The sequence below is a fragment of the Rhea pennata genome, chromosome 2, assembly GCF_028389875.1.
Source record: "Rhea pennata isolate bPtePen1 chromosome 2, bPtePen1.pri, whole genome shotgun sequence".
Classification (NCBI taxonomy): Eukaryota; Metazoa; Chordata; class Aves; order Rheiformes; family Rheidae; genus Rhea; species Rhea pennata.
The window spans coordinates 56337926-56358152 of NC_084664.1; the positions used below are offsets into that span (position 1 = coordinate 56337926).

At 36.8% G+C, this 20227-nt stretch overlaps 1 protein-coding gene across 5 annotated transcripts in view; it reads left to right on the forward strand.

Annotated features, from left to right (window-relative positions):
- CDK13 (cyclin dependent kinase 13) overlaps nucleotides 1-20227 on the forward strand; it is a 53867-nt gene that overhangs the window by 26683 nt on the left and 6957 nt on the right. For 3 of the 5 annotated variants that reach the window (XM_062569578.1, XM_062569581.1, XM_062569582.1), the window contains exons 6-12: nucleotides 4713-4902; nucleotides 7468-7524; nucleotides 10324-10425; nucleotides 10541-10618; nucleotides 12852-12968; nucleotides 14069-14200; nucleotides 16808-17013. In XM_062569578.1, coding sequence (XP_062425562.1) covers nucleotides 4713-4902; nucleotides 7468-7524; nucleotides 10324-10425; nucleotides 10541-10618; nucleotides 12852-12968; nucleotides 14069-14200; nucleotides 16808-17013 — 882 coding nt within the window. The remainder of the gene's footprint in view (nucleotides 1-4712; nucleotides 4903-7467; nucleotides 7525-10323; nucleotides 10426-10540; nucleotides 10619-12851; nucleotides 12969-14068; nucleotides 14201-16807; nucleotides 17014-20227) is intronic. The other 2 variants (XM_062569580.1, XM_062569583.1) reach the window with 1 other exon arrangement.

Consider the following 20227-nt stretch of genomic DNA (forward strand, 5'->3'; position numbering starts at 1 on the left):
CAATTATTTCTAATCAGTCAAGCAAAAGAAATAATCTACATACTGTTGAGAAGAAACTGAGAAGACTTGTTAACAAAATGAAAATCTGAAGAACTCTGTAAGAGGATTGGGCTGACTACATTAGGACTGAAACTGGGAGTCTGCAGGAAGGGGTGGAGAGAGATGGAGAGTTGATGTGCAGGGGGAAAATGGGTATTAACAAATGTAGTGGGGTAGATGTGGTAGGATTTTTTTGTTTTTGTTTTGTATTTTTTCCTCTCTGGAATGGAGAAGGGGATTGGTATGAGGTAGCAGAAACCAGGAAGAAACCAGGACAGAAAAAGAGCTAAAAGACACCAAGAATATGGGGTCATATCTCAGGAGCTGGTACAAAAATTTTTACTGCTTTGTGTCTGGAGTGAAATCCCAGCAGACATCAAAGATTTGTGAAACCCACTGGCCATCTGCTTTAGTGTTTTTTGTGTAGTAGAGAGGAACCTTTCAGTGCTGTGGTTCTAGATGTTCCAGCACAGCTGTTGACTCAAAGTTGTTTTATTTATTTATTTTTACTAAAAACATTGTAGCCATGAGTATGTCAAGGTTACCAAGTCAAATGCTTAATTATCGAAGTGCCAGAACCTGGTGTCTGATCACTCATCTACCCCTTTATGGGTTTGTTTATAACACACACTCTAAGCAAATACGAGTTTTTCTGCTGAACTTTGCTTCAGCTGGTAGGTGTATCTTAACTTATTGTGGGAATAAGGAAGGTAATTTAAAGCAGAGTTAGAAATAATGAGTGAGGCAGGAGATTCCACCAAGGGTAGCTAAGATACTTGTGTACTTACTTGGGGGCCTGATCTTCTTCCTTGTCTCTATTAAATACTTTTTTTTAAATACTGGAGAAGCCACTTTAGCCAGATACTACTGAGATGCTTGTTAATCATGATCATTGGTTTTCAGGATGTCTGACTTAAAGCTACATTTCAGTTTGCCAGGGTTCTGAGCCCCTTGCTGCGGTTGATGTTTATAAAACTTGCATTAATGTATGAAGTTTAAAATAGTGAAATAATTTGAACAGTCAGACACTAAGCATTCAGATTGAACTTAAAAATATTCTTGGAGGATCTGAACATTGTCTTTCATTGCTGTAACCATTCTTCTGTAAGAGGGCTATAGTCACGTCATGATTAACATTTCAAAGACAAATTGCTTGAAACATTATATATTTACAGTGGCAAACATTATTTAAAAAAAAAAATAAAGGAGACATTGACACTTGTGTTGCCCAAACAGGGTTTTAAAAGATAACAATAAGTAAGGCATAGGGCCACGTTTTAAATGGTGAGGATAGAGCAAAATACTGAGCAGCTGTTCCGCAACGCTATATATACTGTGCATTGAATGAGGCAAGGATCCTTCAGGGTTTTTTTAACAGCTTTTTGTATTTCAAGATAGTGTAATGCCTATATGCAAAGATTAAATTAAGGTTTGCGGGTAATGTAGCCTCTCTGATCTGTATTTAATCAGATATTTTGAGAAACCAAAACCAGTTTCTTTATGAAGTTACATTTGGAAAGTATTGACTTAAACTGTTACCTGTTTAAGCTCTTGGATCTTCTCCTACCCCCCAAACCCAAGCATTTGTAGCTTGCTTTGGGAGAAAATGCATAACTTGGTGTCCTGCTTTGCTGGCTCCTCTGTGTGATTTGGTGACAGTACCAAAAAAACTGTCTGCATCACAGAAATGTAAAGTATATTTTATTGGGTTTTTCAGCCCATTGGAAGATCCTTTGTATGCTGCAGATCATCTGTACTATGTTTTGTGGACTTGTTCATTTTATATGCCTGGCTTTACAGCGTTACACCCACCTCATTTGATGTTTCAGTTACTTTGCCGGTGTTAAGAGTTCCATTACTGGAAATGTGTGAGCTGGAGAAGGGACTGTGCTTATCCTCTGAGGAATCTTATTATCTCAGTAGGTGAAGCAACAAAGATGAGCTACATGGTATTAGCAAGGAAAATTGGGCAAAGACATCAGTGCTGTCTTGCAGCATATGAAAATGGACTGTAGGCTGCCTCCCTCCCCACAAGTACTTATTGATCAAGCAGTGCAGGTCTATTATAACAGCAGTAGGATAGAAGTCAAATAAGTAATTCTAGGTTCATTTGAATTGCATGCATTTTACAGTAACACTGCTTTTGGTGTTTCTGTGACACTCCTTTTAGAAATGTGGATATTTGGGGAAGCTATCATGGAGCAATAGGTCATTTTAAAACGTAACCTCCAAGTTATTGAGCATCTTGACCTTGTAAAGGAAAGAACGATTCTTTTTATCTGTCGTTTTCACTTCTGCCTGTGCGTTGTTTGGGAAATCTTCTGTTTTCTTCTTCCTGAGTGTCTAGTTTCCTCTGCATATTAGGAAGGCTCAAATCCCCCTGATCTAATAAAAGCTAATGGCAATCTGAAGTGATCAGCTAGAATCACGTAACTTAATATTCACTGAAACTGCAAACTTACAGCAGTTCGTTCATCCAAAAATAAACTAACAGGTTTCACTTCAGTTTGCTTAATACCTTTTTTGCAGCCATATTTACTTCTAAATAAAGTTTAAACAATACTAAATAAAATTTGTAATGGTTAGACTGACAAGTTTACTAGGCTAGTTTTAATAGTTCCTCATAACCAAGGAAGAAGACTCAGCCTTGACAATTAGTTTTTTTTTTTTTTTTTTTTTTTTTAAAAAGCCTTCACCTCCAACATTGTATAATATGTAGGCAGTAATGTATAAGTATAATGAAATCATGCGTTTGCCTTTGCTCTGATATGGAAGGAGCATTTGGCATTTAAACTTGCTACGTTAGGGTATGTTTCATAATGGGAGCGGAAGAGTATATAAATAATTGGATGTTGTCACCTGGGTATTACTCTGTTTTATTTATGACTTGTCTCCGTTGCTGTCAGCTTTCCTTCTTGTATGAGGGTACCAACTGTGGTGGCTGGTTATGAACAGTGGTGAAAAATCTCCCAGGCAGGAAATGGCTGAAGGTATGGAGCTTACTGTGCATATAAAAAAGAAGTCTGGGTTCAGCTGTTCTAAGAAGGTCCGAAATCCCACTGACCTTTCCCAACCTTTCTTCTCGCTGCATGGACTTATGTGTAGCTGCTGGCGTGATAGTTGAACTTCATTTGTATTCCAGAGAAGGAGGATCTCAGGATCATTGGTATTCAGTTTGGTTGAGCTGCCTGCAAAAAGGGACGTCTAGAGTAATCTGGCGCTGCAGCACATAGATCAGGTGTTGTGTTTGATGGGATTTTAAAAGCTTTGGTTCATACTTTGGCAAGTGGCAATGAAATAACCCAAACACTAGATAGTTACTTTGTTTCCCAAGACAACCACTAGGAGTCTCTGTGCTTTTAACATCCTGAACTGGTGCAACCCTATTATGCAAATATTACAACAGAGCAGATTTGGGTTCTCTACAGCTCTTAACACTTCCTCCTTTTCTTTTCTGGAAGCAATAGGATTGGGCTATACCTGGTCAATTTACATGCTGCACACCAATGGTTATTTTGCTTGCTCCACGTGATGTACAACAGGGAAAAGGGAGCTGCATTAAAAACCACAAACCACAAGTGTTCTATGCAGCGGCTTGTAGTTTAGTTGCTGTTGGCTGATTGTCTCAGGTTTAACAGTTACTGTATGAGTAATTTTCTTATTTGCTTAAATACTAGAGGACACAGTTTAAACTTGGTGATTTGGCACTTTATTCGTTTTTCAGCTACTGTGCAGAAGTCAGGCTAGTGTGTTAGCATTTGGTCGTGTATGTGTACGTTTTGGCAGGCTGACTGCCAGTTGTTGCTGCAAGACTTTCATCAGCTTCTGAACTGAAACTGTTAAGATGAAGAACTAGAGCCTATAAGAAGTTCTTGTTAGGCAGAAGTTATTTATATTTACTAGAAGGATGCCTTTGAAATTTTTTGCCTCATAGTTCAAGAAGAAGGGGAAGAAATAGGCAAAAGTGGATCAGTTGTTACTGCTTGTGAAGTACTCGGCACTTTTCCTCTTTAAGTACCCTTACTTGTATCAGAGAGTCTAGATTTCAGTTGGTTTGTTTGTGGAATAACACACGCTAATACAAGATAAGACCAGATTCCATTATGCTTAATATAGGTACGTGGCAATTTGGCACATGGACTTGTCTTTGAAGCTGTTCTTCTGGCTAGTCGGTCAGCTCTGCTTTTTCTTTTTGTCTTGCCTTATAGGTGCTTCTAGTCTGAGAAGGACAGACTTATTTCTGACTCAGCTTCGCAGTGGAAGCTTAAAGTCAAAAAATGACGACAGATGAACTAATGCTATATTTATTTTATTTCTAGATTTCTCCACAAACTTTAGTTGGGGAATACTAACCCAGTTAAATTTTCCTTAAATAAAATGGAGATCCACATGGAGAGTACATGTCTACCTAGATTAAAGCACTGGTGGAGTTTTATTTGTTTTTTCAAATATTAGGCAACTAGAATAAATGTTTGCATGGAAAAACAATATTAAGACAACATTTTATAACACTATTTCATTATTGTTATTGGAAGTAGGATGTAGCTGTAAATACTGCAAAAATGTAAATAGTTATGTGTGAAAAATACTTCTTACTTTCACAATTAGAGTGCAGCAGCGTTTTGGACTGCATTTAACTAGTCTCTTTCTCTCTGTCTTAACGTTTCTCTTAGGTGCATTTTATCTGGTATTTGAATATATGGACCATGACTTGATGGGACTGCTGGAATCTGGTTTGGTTCATTTTAATGAAAATCATATAAAATCATTCATGAGACAGCTGATGGAGGGCTTGGCCTATTGCCATAAGAAGAACTTTTTGCACAGAGATATCAAATGTTCAAATATTCTACTAAATAATAGGTATGAATATTATTTCATGTATGTAAAAAGTTGTATGTTAAGAATATCTTAAATCTTTCATTTAATCTTCGGAGTTCACTTGCTGCTTTAGGTCACTGAAAACCCCTTTTATTTTGATTGTCTAGTTTCTTTGAAACCAATTGTAAAATATTAATCTGATTTTTACAGATCTTAAGATTGGATCCTGCAGTTATTTGTTAAACTTCATCTGTGTTGGAATAGCAGGATTAAAACTTAAATCTATTAGGTTACTCTATGCGTAATGGGTATGAATACAAATATATTAAAACAGAATTTTAGGAAATAAGTGTTTCATGTGTGTTCTTTTTGCTATCTCATTTCAAAATAAGTGCTGGTAGGCTGGTTCTTTGCAACATAATTCTGAGATCACCATTTGCATAATGCTTTAAAAGAATATTTGACCAGACATGTTCAAACTAAATTCTGTTAATTTTGAATTGCACTTATAGCCAACAATCAAATGGGGCTAAGAATATTTCTTTTTAAACTAGTAATGATGGGGAAAAAAATGCTGTTCAGGAAGGGTATTGAGAACAAGACAGAAAAAATATTGCTACTGTGTAAATTTTTATGTCTGTATCTTCAATTATGTGTCAGAGTAATACGGTAGAACTAGAGCAATGCAGGGAAGGACAGCTAAGGGGACGGAAGGAGAAGAAAAAAGCAGGGACTCTTCCTCATTTTGGAGAGGAGGTATGATTGGGGCTTGCAGAACTATGAAGATTGTGGATAACTTTAATGCAGAACTGTATTCAATGAATCCAGCAATTCTAAAATCAAAGAGCAATTGTAGAGACTAGTAAGAGAGAGATTTTAAAACAGGTAAGAGTCTCCTAACGGAACAGGTGGCTTCTAGGATTTGCTGCCACATTAACAGATACCAAAGGGAATAGGTAGGGATATGTGCTCTTTCACCCCTGCGGGGACTGGTCAAGCACAAGGAAAATGAGCCTTAAAGTGGGCAGGTTAATGTGTTCTCCCTATTAACCCACATTTGCCAGTGTTGGAAACAGAATACTGGGCAAGACGGATTGATCTCACTTAGCAGGGCCCAATTTTGTCCTGCTTGGTTTTGCCCTAGTTCAGTTTTTCCTTTCTTCCTTCTGTTCTTTGGGTGTGGGTCTCCACATCTCTCACCTTGCCGGTGCTCTACATGCTTATTTTTTTGCTCATGTCCTGATCTGTAGCGTTGATGCTGACGCTGCGCACCTTTGGGAGCTCAGCAGCCGAGGTGTACATAACTTGGTGGTGGAGAAAGCTCATTACAGTAGAGGCAGTACTTTCTATTGTACCATGCTCTACCCACTCCAGGATGCAAATGCTTCCTTCCAGGATACTTTCTGAGCATCCTTAGAGGTGTCCATTGGAGGAAAGAAAAGTTGGTCTGTCTAATTTTAAACCAATGCTTCTTAAATCCCATTACCAGTTACAGCCTGAAGCCATACACATGGATTGTCTGTTTTATTTTTTCAGCTCTGCAACTTAAATGTCTTTGGTCAGAAATTCATTGATAATCTAGAAATACAGTATCTGAGGAACAAGCATATTAACTTGAGGGATAAGTTTCTTTGCTTCTGGGGAATCTCCATGAAATGTAAAAGAAATTCCAAGCACATATCTGAAGGGAAAATGCAATGGAAATGCTAATCTGTATGTTTTGATGTCACAAAAGCATAATTTTTACACACAACAACAATTCTTACCTACTTTGATGAACTAACCTGAACTTTGCAGTATTTCCAGGTGACAGGAGTTTTAAAAGCTCAGAACTTTATAAATAAACAAATAAACAACAACAACAACAAAACCCACTTCCACATTCATTTCATGCATTAGAAGCGTGCAGATAGCCTTCTGTATAAAACATGCAAACTTTACGGATGGTGGGAGCATCCGGTTGTCTAATGGTCTGCGTGTTTTGTGCAGGGCCTTTCAGCCACGGGAAAGGCCAGGCGGAAGCTCTGTGTGCTTCTTTCGTGCTTCCCCTCCTCCATAGGAAAGCTGAAGAAGGGCTTGGGGGCACTGTCATTCACAAGTTGGCTACAGTCACAAAAATAGAAGCCCTTATCTGGTCAGTCACTCTGATTTAAAGGCCAAATTTACACTTTTTCAAGAGCAAAATAGGACATTGACAACTTCTTACAAGGAAGCATGACTGTCATTTGCTGTCATATGTCATTTGCTGTAGAAATGATTATGCTGGCATTATTTTAACTGTTAGGCGTAAGAAATTAGCAGGTTCCTCCCTCAGATTTTTGCTGCAGTATTGCTGGTTTGAATGCTTTACAGTATATATCTAGAGTTCTGATTAACGTCCTGTGATACTTATGCCATTTGAATATTTTTCTATTTTGCTTACCTTTCTTTGATATTAAGTCAATTAGCATGTTTGTTAATTGAAGAGATGCATAGATCATATTTCCTCGTCATTGATGTGAATTAGTGTTCAGTTGCAGCTGTCTGAAAATCTGAAACTTAACCTCATTTGGGGAAAGAAATCTTAACAGGATTAACCACTGAGTAATTCTTTGCTTTTTCCACCAGAGGGCAGATTAAGCTTGCAGATTTTGGGCTTGCTCGGCTGTACAACTCAGAAGAAAGGTAAGATGATATCATAATGTGGAAAAGCATTTAAAAGCTTGATTCCTTACAGCATTACGAGTATTGTGGGGGCCAGAGAAGAGGATTTTTTTTTTAAGAGGACACGTTTATGATACTGCAACATAAATGATTGTTTAAGAGAACGAAAGAAGTGTGCATGTCTTGTACTGCATAAAAACAAAAACTTCTCTGTGTAAATACATTGCCTTTGCAAGTGTTCTGGATAAATAATTTGAGAAGAGACATGAATAGATTGGAAATGAAGGGTTGCAGTTCTGAGTAGGCTCTATCAGGATATAGGTTTATACTTAGTATTAGTTTCTGGTCCTGTAAACCTAAAATACATTCTTTTTGTTTTTATACCTGGGAAAGGTTTATTTAGGAAGAGGAAAGTGGAATTTTTATGCTTCTGGGATTAATATTGATAAGTATCATTGTACAGTATTTTTTTAAAAGGCATTATTTTGGCCTAAGGTTTAACCTTAAGTTTGAAGAAGTTGATTTTATTCTTTAGGCAGTCAGTCATGTTGAATTTGCTGGAAACAGATATGAGTTTAAATAAAAAAAATAATAATTCTGAAACTTCTTGTGACTTGTGCTTCTGTTGGTGATGGCTTCAGTATATTTATAACTAAGAAACAGGCGCACAACTGGTATGATTAAGAACTACTTAAACGTTTATTGTGGTGTCTTGTGTTTGTCATGTGGTAAGTGGTAATATGCGTTTTCAGAATTCAGGCTGTGTATTTATTATACATACATTGTTTATTACATACATCAGGTGGTTGCATCCAGAGAATGTTAGGTACTTGAACTTATTTTGATTTCTGTGGGCCTGATTTGGAAAACAAGACCCGTAACGTTGGTTTTATGAGCACGTTGTCCTCTCACAGAGCTTTGAGCTTGTTGTTGATGGTGATGACATTGTTTCATCATCTTCTGTGCTGTATTTCAGGAACATATGCTTAAATACACTTATGGAAACTGTTCAGGATAGTGGCAGGATAAGATCCTCTTAAGCAGCTGATGGGCAATGCAGTTTCTCTATGGAGGTATTTGTAGTAAAATGGATGGATACTGTCCTACCTCACTATTTTAGTGTGCACCAAAATGATACAATTTTTTTGCTTTGGTTTACTGTGGCTGTTCTTTATTTGTTTCCATTTTGATTGTAAAAGTAAGTGTTCATTAAAAGTTGAAAGATTTAAAGTTCAGTGTCTTTATGGTGTAAATGACAGATTTTACTATATATAAAAATAGCAGTATTATTACCCTGTTTATACAGCAATGAAACAAAGATTAAAATGTGCTTATGCTGGCTAATATAATTGCTTGTTGAGCTTGGGATGGTAATTAGAGTCTCATTAGTAGAGTTTGACAATTCTTTTGTCATTCAATTTCCTTTTGAGTAGCTTCTGACCTGCAGCAACAGACACAATTTAACGTATGCCAACAACTGTGTGAAAGCTGCTGTTTAAATTTATATATTTTACACTTATTTCACTGTTGTTTAGAACTACGTATTGTTCAAAAGGATGCAGAATTTAGTACAAGCATAATGAGGAGAAAATAAAGTTTTAATTCAAAGTAAGTTCTGGCTGGTTATAGTTGTGTTCCTTTAAATATTATTATTTGGATTTGAAACATTTGGAGTAAGGGCTCTGACAGGCTGTGTAAGAAAGCATCTGTTCAAACAAAATGTACTGCAAACTAATATATGTATAGTTGCTATGCCTATAGAGAAAGTCCATACCATGTCAACATTTTGTAGAGGAATGTATGCTTCAGAGAGAAACATGACAAATGATGAGATTGTTTCCAAAAGCATACTATGTTTTAAAAAATGAATTGGGGAGTTTCTTCCTGAAAAGAGTTGGGTGTTTTTTGGAAATGATAACACTGAGTACATTGTAAGAGCTTTTTAGGCTTTATGCTAAGATTATTCAAATAGCATATTTTATGTTGTTTTGCTTTCTATTTGAACTTGCTTTGTACTGATAAGAGTGAATTATTAAAACTGAAAGTTTTTGGATCCCTTCTAAGACATCCTGTTTGGAAAGAAGAAATAAACTAGTGTCGGTTTTATGGCTTCCATCCTGAACTGTTGATGGTGTTTCTTGGCCTGTCCATGAAAGTTCTGTCTGAGATAGGGGAATCTCTGCTTCAGTATCGAGATTGAAAGGGTTATTCACAACTACCATAACTTCCAGTTAAAGATTTAAAGATGTTGAAATATAGGAAGATATTGGAAGCATTCAGTCTTTGAAATTGAAGTTGTTGAAGAATATAATGCAAGAGACAGGCTCTGTCTCTTTTGTTCTTTCTTAGGGTGCGTGTGTGACTTTTCTTCCTCTCTCTCTCTCTCTCTCTCTCTTTTTTTTTTTTTTAATATGCCTGTAGAGATCCTGTGTTCATCATTCTAGTAATCAATAGCTGCCCCAAAATTACTGGCTTTATCCAGTTAGGTCCTTCTGTTGAATTAATTAGCAGTGTAACAAATAAATAGTATTGCTATTTAAATAATAATCAACATACAGGATTCGCAGAGCATTAAGATGGCTCTGTGATTATATTTTTGAGGTCTATTTCAGGCTGTCTTTTGAACCATATTGGGCAGACAGTTGTGTTTGTTTTTGTACAATTGCAAGACTCAAATTAGGAAAAGGGGATGGAAGATTGTAATGTTCTTAAGCAATGCCACAGAAGTAAAGCCCTCAAAATATCTTTCAACAGTGAGATCGTAGTAAAATGATAGTCCTCTTTTTTTTTTTTTTTTTTCCTTTTCCTCCCCTCCAACAGCCGACCATATACCAACAAAGTTATTACGTTGTGGTATCGGCCCCCTGAACTTCTACTTGGAGAAGAAAGATACACACCAGCTATTGATGTCTGGAGCTGTGGGTAAGAATTTGATACAGAAGTGTAGCAAGCATAACAAGGCAGAAATACACCTTAGATGTTTCTGTCAGTCTATATTGAAGACATAATGATAGAATTGTGCAAAACTGTTTTACAGCTGCATCCTGGGTGAACTTTTTACAAAAAAGCCAATATTTCAAGCAAATCAAGAACTTGCTCAACTGGAACTTATAAGGTAACTTGCAGGCACTACCAACTGGTATGTGCATCATAAACTACCTTCTCCCCTCCCCCATTAGTATTTAAATCAAAGATAATGCACTACTAACATTTAGCAACACTCAGTTATTTATTACCCAAAGTGAGAATGATAGTAGTTTTCAGGGGTGTGTAAGCTAAGTGACTTTTGATCAGAGGTGGAGAAGATTTTTTGTGTACTCTGTGGCCGTAGCAAGGTACAGTTGAACAGCAAGGTGTTTATAGTGCAGCTGGAGTTGTCTTTTACTGAAGTTGTAAAGCAGGGTGGTCTAAGTGCTCATTCTTCAAGAAATGTTACAACAGCTTCTTTGTAGCAAATCAAAAGGAGAACTTGGAGAATAATAAAGACAAGTAGCTGTCTGGGAGGAGTAGGTTCTCTGCATGCTACTCGCCTTGAGCTCTTGCTTCTACTCTTCCACATATGTGCACCTGAGCTTTATATTTGGTGGGAATTTTCCTCTTCCCTTACAAACTGCCAGGCACATATGGAGGTAAACTTTCTCTTTCCTTCCTCAACCCGATAAATCTTAGGATGATACTTATATTACTCAGTGAAACTAGAGCTTCTTTTTTTTTACTTTATTCAGCAAGCCAAAATTTTGCTATTGATTCTGGTGTCCTAATTGACCTTATAAGTAGGGAGAGGTCCCCTTTATAGAAGCAAAGGGAAAAGAGGGCAAGTCCCAAAGTATTTACAGAACCTGAAGAGTAAATGGTCACAATTATTTAAGCAATAAAATGAATAAAAAGGATTAGTAAAGTTGAATATTGAGATTGCTTTTTGACCAGCTAATAATGTATTATATAGGAATATACTACTGTTTAATCTGGGTTAAAAACAAAGTTTTTCAGGAGATGCAAAGCATGTTAGTCGTCATTCTCGTATAAAAGAATGAAACTCGTGTTATGAGTTGGGACTTTTCTGCTTTTGACCACTAGATGGCATTGAAGCACTTAAGAGTTTAGTCATTTGGGGTCTTCTGTATTTTCTTTGCAAGTCTGGTACAGCAAACTAAGATTCTGATTTAATTTAAAAATTAAAATGTAAAATTCATTCTCCTACTGGAAGAAGACTGGCAGCTATCTGTTTGTAGCTGATTTATCTTCTTCATTGATACTGTGCATTTTTGGATTTTTTTGAAGTGTAGTATATCAATTTTATTTTATCAGCATCTTTACTGCCATCATGTTACAGTCAACAATACTGCATTTATTCTTTCCTAACTTTAGTGTTCAAAGATGGAGTGCAGTTAAATTCTGATTGGAAAAGCTAGATTTTTTTTCCTTCCTTAAAGTTACATACCCTAACAAGCATAAACCAAGCATAACTATGGTCTGCATAGTGTTATGAAAATAACTAAAAGACCATTAAGTGTCTTGCAGTTTAAATGGAATTAATGGACGGTGTGAACTAGGGGACCGTATTTGCAAGATGGTGTCTTTATGACTGGCTGAATCATAGAGTTTTAAATCTTACATAGTATGGTGAGCTCCAGCACCTGCTCTTCTCAGAGATGTGCTGTTGGTCAGCCCATTCTAGCTATCCTTGGGTTGGGCAAAACAGTTGGGGATGAGGTGAGAGGACTGAGGTTAAAATAACTCCATTTGCGGAGATGGATTGAGCCTGGGACATAAAACTTATCACTAAAGTAAAATACACAAGTTTTCTATTGGTCCGATCTCACTTCCACCCTTAAGCGTTATTGAGATTCCACCCCTCTGCCCAGTACACCATCTGTGGCAACTAAATTCTCTTTATTCTTAAAGTTGTTTGTGAAATGTGCTCTTCGGGCACTTGGCATATTATCTTTCATTGACGTGGGAGCTAACAGCATAAAAGTCAGAGCTTTAAACCTGGCATTTCCAATTCTCCGAGTCAAATATCCAGAATACTGCCCAGATCTAGTTGGTTAAGTTTTCCATTTTTACAGTTTTTGTTATGGCAGAGGCCTTCCTATGGGGGGGGGGGGGGGGGAAAGACACACACACAATAGACTTCTAAAAGGAAGTTTGGTCTGTGAAGGGTGGTGATCTTTGCTACAAAATTTGTGATTATTTAATGAACTGTAGAGAAATTTCAGCTAAGTGAGTCTGAACATAAAAACTATGGTTTATTTTTGTATTCACTGTACCTGTTAGAGTTAAAATGACAGCTGTGCTTAGTTGTGTTTTTGGATCTCACACCCTTTTTTCCCGTCTTTTTGGTACAGCCGAATTTGCGGGAGTCCCTGTCCAGCAGTGTGGCCTGATGTTATAAAATTAGCTTATTTCAACACAATGAAACCAAAGAAGCAGTATCGTCGAAAACTGAGAGAAGAGTTTGCTTTGTAAGGATGAAGAATTAGTTTAGCCAACTATAGTAGCATTAAATTTTCCTGGAACACTTACAATTTTCACTGTTTTCTAGAGGTTGACTGTACCTAGTTGGAGTGTAAAGAAAAGTGACTTAAAGTTCTTATCCTTCCCATGTTACCCACAGAGTCCTAATTAATCCCTATTTAATAGGAGCTTCAAGAAGGGGAAAGAAAGCCCTAAAATTTCGGCCACCTGTCAGCTTTCACCTAAAGAAACATTTGCTTTCCATGACTGGTACACCTGCTTTTCGTCCTTGTCCAAAAACTAGCTTTGATTGCTTAATTGCTTTTTACTAGGACAACTGGCTCCAATTAAATATGTAGTCTGGTAAACATTACAGTCTTTTTGGTCATAAATTCATTCAACACAAAAGAGTTATCTGAGTCATGTATTCTACAAAGGTGCCAATGGACTGGTTTTGTGCAAGTATCAAACATGAAAGTTATGGAAAGCAGCTGTAAGTTTATTTAAAGGGATTTTTTCCCCTTCTTTAGCTACTTTGAGGTTTAGGAGAAATGTATCATCCTGTCTGTACTAATGGGGCTTATGTTTCTAAAGCAATAGAAGTATTATCTATAGACCAATCAAAATTTAATTCACTCTGCCAAATTCCAAAGTATATAGTAACAATATAGTCTTGTTTAAAAGGTATGCAGTTTTTGTTTTCTTTTTTGTTTTTGGTAAGGATGATGTTTTAAACAAGCAAACCATACATAAAAACAAAACTAAAGAAATATAATTGTTTACTATCATATTTTCATAAGGATTGCCTAAGAAGATCCCATTCTCCCTCCCCCCCCCCTTTGTCCCCCCCACATGCGCACACACACCTAGGTGCTTGCACAGGTAATGAAAGGTGAAGTTTATCCCAGCTTTATCATATTCCCACTTACTACCCAGTTCAAGCTGTGTAGGTTTTGTTAACATGCAGGTTATCTGAGGAGTGATTTTTTTTGGGGGGGGAGGGGGTGAGCAGTTTGGAGGTAGGTGGCATATGTATTAAAACTTTGTACAGAAGTGCATGATCTAAAATACAGATGTGACACTTATCCCAGTTCTGTTCTTTTTGCAGTATCCCACCAGCTGCACTAGATCTGTTTGATTATATGCTTGCTTTGGATCCCAGCAAGCGCTGTACAGCCGAACAAGCTCTTCAGTGCGAGTTTTTGCGCGATGTGGAACCATCAAAAATGCCTCCCCCAGAGTAAGTAATTTCTTTTTGTAATGTTGGTACTTACCTCTGCAAAATGGGAACCTTACATGGATTTCATTAAACTCGTTGTGTTTCAGTTGAAGTAGCTTGTGGCAAAACAAAAATGTTAATGCATTGAGTTGGATAATGACAATTCTCCATTAAAAGGGTCGTGCAGTTCAGTGACTCTTGCATCACAGTAGCAATGATTTTGAGAGTCTGTCTGAGACCTGTTTGATTTATCTTTCCCAGAATTAGTGACAAGGTACCAGAATAGTACCTTGCTGATACTATTTAAAAAAAAAGATCCATGTATATGAATGTCTCTAATGGTGAAAAAGATCATTTTTTTTTTCCTTAAGGTACAATGTAATGCAATGTACAGTAGGGTGTTTGCAGTGACTAAAAGTTTAATCTATGCAAATCATGTTTGAACAGGCTCTAAGAAACAAATGAATAAACATTACAGAATCTTTAGGCTTAATTCTTCCCTCAGTATAATTATTAAGACACAGAACACTTATTACTCTTTGAGTAAATTGGAACTGCAAGGCGGCCTGTAAAGGTGAGTGAAACAACTGATGACTTTTTCATTAGTTACAAACAGGGAAAATTATTTGAGTTTTATCTGATAATTTTATTAACAGCTTTGGGGACTTATCTGTTACAGAAGATTGTTTCTAATGGTCCTTGATACATGAGATTAAGAGTTTTTTTCATTGCCTGAATATCACTATGCATTATCACTGGCTGAATATCAGTAATCAGCAATCTAAATAGAGCCTGTTCATTAAAATTTCAGAATCACCTATACAGCATACTACTTATATGCAATATAAAGTAAGTGAAGGGAAAGAAATTTATTTTTCGGGGGCTTTAAAGTGTGTCTGTTTCAGAAGTTGATTGCTCTCTTGGAAGAATATCCTCCTACTTTCAGGAGAGGAATACAGCTGTTCCTTTAAAGAAAGTGACAGTGCTGCTTGCAAGGACTGCAGGATGTTTTCAGCAATGAGTTTCCCACTTGCTGTGGGTTGCTGTTGACTAAATACCTGGCACATCTTTGACCTTGCATGTGGAGAGGAAGAACATAGGAAGCAGTTGCTATAATGTTTTTTTCCAGTAGCTCTTGAGTGTCATCTAATTTTCCATGTTCCTGGGTGAAAATGAATGTCTGCTCAGGCAGTTTTTAGCATGTAATGGGAAAACAGAAGGCACTGTTTTACTGCCTTTCTTGGTATTTCTTTGAGCCCTGTGGGATAGGGCTCAATGTTCCTCAGATCAGAATTGGGATGTTCACCCCCTTTCTATTATTATTTAGAGATGGTGGTAGAAGGAATCTAATTTCTTGGTTGCCTGTGCTGTAAGATTATAAACATTAAATAGCCATGTCTATTACTGTGGACAAATATCAGCAGAAGTGGTGCTTTTACAAGAAGACAAAGGAATTGGTTGCCCCCACCATCTCCCCTCAAATTCTTCATTTTGGTAACTTTGTTACTCTCTGTTACTCCGCAAATTAGATCAGGTTAGCCAAATTGCTCCCTTCAGACTTAAATGTAAGAATATTGTTCTTTTAAGTATATTTGTTTTCAGTTTCTAGTAGTTCTGATGGAATTATCAGGAGAAGACTTTTTAGGGTAGGCTGAATATGGTCCAGCAGTTGTACTAAGCAGCCTAGTGGTTTTACAATGTTCATGTTTTGAGTAGATTCTCTTATTTGTTATAGGTAATCAAGAATTTTATTGCAAAGCATTACTTTCTGATATTATTGTAATTTAGAGATTTAATAACACAAGCTCTTAATTCTTTCGTGACAAAATTTTAACCCTGTTGCATATTAATGCTGTACTGTGACCTATGTTTTTCACCCTTGTTGCATTGGGGGGAAAAAAAAAAAAAGAAAAGGATGTACAGAAGTTGAGTTGTTTGTGGGTCAGTGTTGAACTTAACTGCTGGAACTCGTCAGCAGCGACTTGTAAGTCAGGAAGCACTGGATTACTTAAGATCCTCTGACCATCTATTTTAATGGCTTGCTCTCACAGTATTGAAAAAATGAGCTGTCTCAGATCTCAGCAACATAAGGTCACATAAGATATTTCGGCTTCAGTCAATTCCAGAAGGTGAAGCCTATTTTATTACTGGTTTCTAGGCCTCACGTTATCATACTATCATACATGAGATCTGTCATGCAGCAGCTTGTTCTTCATTTGCTGAAATAGCAGCTTTGACTGTTCTGTTTTACAGTAAGCATGCAGCATTTATTTATTGGATTACAAGTTATTTTGAAGCCTTAAGTTACACAAATAATTTCCTTTTTCATAAACAAGAGTGCAAGTTGCAAAAAGGCAACACTGATTATCATTTCAAGATAAATGTTTCCTTTCTCTGCCAGAGGGACCTTGTGCAATATAGGGAAATTGAAATAGGCAAAAAGATTTTACCTAGAAAAGCATTTCTGATATTGTTCTGGCCGTGGATATTTTTTGATGTATTTACAAGTTCCAGTAGGCTCACCTTTAAAAACCTTACATTATGTACAATTTGAGCACTTATTTGTGGTTAAAAAAAGGCAAATAAATTTCCCTGGTCAAACTGATAATCTCTAATCATTCTTTGCAGCCTTCCTTTGTGGCAGGATTGCCATGAGCTGTGGAGTAAGAAACGCAGAAGACAGAAGCAGATGGGCATGACTGATGACACAACAGCAGCAAAAGTCCCTAGGAAGGATCTGTCTCTAGGCATGGATGAGAGCAGAACCAACACCCCACAAGGCATGCAAACTTCTTCCCAACTCAAAACTCAGGGCAACTCTAGTGTAGCACTTGGTCAGTAATATTTTCGGTTTTTATAATTACCTACTACTTGGATTGCACATCTAGAAATTATAGATGTCATTTTCAGAGTACTGAAGTCTTCTGGATTCTTGAGGGAGAAACAATATTGTAAGTTAAAAAAAATCTTTGTTTCAGAAGATTTGCCTTTGCTTTTGGAAACTGGGCATTCCTTTTAAGTGTTAATTTTTCAATTTAGATAATGTTAAAACTCTTACTGCCTTGCTCTGTATTTTCAGAGGATTTTATTCCTTCTCATTTATGGCTTTTCTGTAATTGTACGAGTCATCTACTATTCTAACTAAGGTCACTGCAGTCTCCGTAGATTGAAGGAATTCTATTGGTAGTGATAAACTGACCAGAAAGCAGATTTTAGAACAACCATTGCTCCAGATAAAATAGATGCCTTCAGCATGTTGTGTTAGTCTTCAGCTTTCCAAATTGTTGGGGCTGAACTTGTGACTTAAACACTACTATAACAAGAAGTAGCTACCTCTGTAGTTTGCACAGCTATTAAAGCATAAACTTAACCCAAGTGTCTTGCTTGGAGACCAATTTTACAAATACAACATGAAGAGTTAAGTAGCTGTTTCCTTATGCAGACATCACCAAACTGCTGAGTATTCTCAACAGACATACTTTTAACTTACAGTCTGAAGCGTACTTGTACTGTTCCTTGTTAGTATGTAAAGCAGAGTAACAATATCTAATGGATACCTCATAAGTTTAATTTAGACCATTTTTGATTGTGTAGAGTGATGTTAAATCCAATGACACTGATACAGGAGCCCAGCTAAAGACAATGAATTCTCTGGGCATGCAAATTCTTTGATACTAACCACCTTGAATCAACTCTTCATTTAACAAAAGACCAGAGCTCCAAATACACTGTGCAAAAATGTAAAAGTATGTTCTTCTGATCGCTGAAGCTTATTACCTCTCGTTCCTGTTTCTCCTGTTTCTCACTATAACCCAGCTGTGGCCTTCTGGCACTTACTACCTTTACGCTAAAAGTTTGACAGCATTTCAGACATTGCTTTTGGTAGCCGCTGGAATTTTTTTTTCCCCCCACAAATGAAAACTGTGTAAGTTTAGAGACTCTGAAGGGTAGCAGTTATTTTCTCGGTGTTTTTACAATGAGTGGCCTGTTAACAGATTACTAACTGTATTAATCTATTAACTAACCATGCATAACAAACTAACCAAATAGAGGAATGAATCATCCAGACCTATACTGCACATATATACATAGAAAAATAATTGAGGTAGAAAAGAAGGAATGTAAATTTGCAGTGGAATTCAGACAAGTTAGCATAGACATGTTTTCTGTATTAAGCAAAGCACATCTTGAAATCCTGAATGTACTTTACTTAAAACCCTTCATGATGCACACTAAAGAAGTCAGTGCACAAGAGCATGCTTTAATCAAAATAATTGCATTTATTTCTGAGCCAAAAACAAAAATTTGGGGTTAAAGATGCCTTGGATCAATTGCTAATGTTCTGATCCATGAATGAAACCTTTGGTTATTGTATTTTGTTATTTAACAGGAGCTATTTAGAGTTCAGTAATTCTGTTGTGGCCAGGCTTCCCAAAATACAGCTTGCTTCCAGAGTGGGCATGAAACTAATCAAAGAATATGGAGTAGGTAGATTTTTATTTTTTTTAATTTTTTTTTTCTGCTGAACTTGTACTCTGCAAGTCTTGAGAGAATTCTTTGTCTTTCTGGTACTTTAGCATGCCATCAAATAGATGAGTAGATGTCACACAGTCAACTGCAAACCTGACATCTGATTGAAAGTCAGCAATGTAAAATATTAGAAATTATATATTTTTTTTCTGTATTGCCAAATACAAGGTTGCTGTATAAGGTGTGGTGTTTTTTTTTTTTTTTTGATTGATTTTGTTTTGGTTTTTAATCATTGCAATCCTTGGAACCCCTCTCAGTCAGTTCTAAGTGATTGCATCCCAGTGCACTTCAAGAAAGTTAGCATTTTGTGGATTTTATGGTCCTTTTGTTTCCAGTTGTGCTCTTTTTAGTCCTGTGAGCAGATAGTTCTGTGCATGTATGCATGGGCAAAGAAGAGATTACCTCTTCTGCCTATTTCTACATTCACTGGTTCTTGATAAAAGCAGTAATTTTGGGCAGTATGCTATTTATAACTGATGCCCAGTAATGAGATTTGAGGAACTGTTTGATTTATTTTACTTTTTTTCTTTATTTGGCAGAAGTGTAATTGAAATTTGAATGCCATTTTTTTTATTGTTGCCTTTTCAGTTTACCAGCAGTATCACAACAAATATTTTGTCCATATGACCATTTTTTCAGACTTGGATTTGATTCTGACATCAATGAATATACTGATAAACTAGCAGAAAGGCAGAATAGAAGAAGACAGAATGTGCTCATATGGATCTGGCTTACAGAAATTCAGAGCTCTGCCAGCACAGTCACACACTTGCTTTTTAACTTTCCTTTCTTCTCCAAGTCATCTACTCATGGAGCATGTTAAAATCCATGCTGCTGCTTTTCTTCTTTTAAAATAAACTAACATAATGGGTGTTTGAAATTAAGAAAACACTTTGATATACAGACTTCCTCATTCATATTTCCCCGCCTCGCCATCATCTCCTCTTTCTTTGTGGCAAATAAACTCCATTTCTTTAAAGAAGTTGCGTATGATCACAGATTTGCATTTTCCTGCTACTTGATAGTTGACTTCTTGTCCTTCAGACTCAGCACTTGTTACCTTTTTCAGCTCTTTTGCATTTCTGCCACTAACTTCTGGGTCACCTAGAGCCTGGTCAGTTGAGCAGGTGGTAGAAACCAGCTGCTGAATTAGAATGGGCCAGAATATAACTGGAAATGTGTTTTGCAGATGGCCATGTGTTAACAGAGAAATGCGATACACCTAAGATAGGAAATTTTGTGGGGAATTTCAGACTTCGAGTTGCCTAAAGCAGGTGGCCTTAAGCTCCAGCTTAGTTGTATTGTGGAAAATTGAGCTCTGGCTTGATCCTTCTCATCTGTCCAAGTGTGTGTACGTACCCCTTGTAATTCATCTTGTTTGTACTGGATCTTACTTTTCCATTTGCTATAGATACTCCCCTAAAGGCAATTAATTTGTAAAAGCATTCCATTTCAATGTTCTCCAAAGCCATGCTTTGCTGGTTATATTAGCCATGCTAGATTAGTCTTAATTTTGAG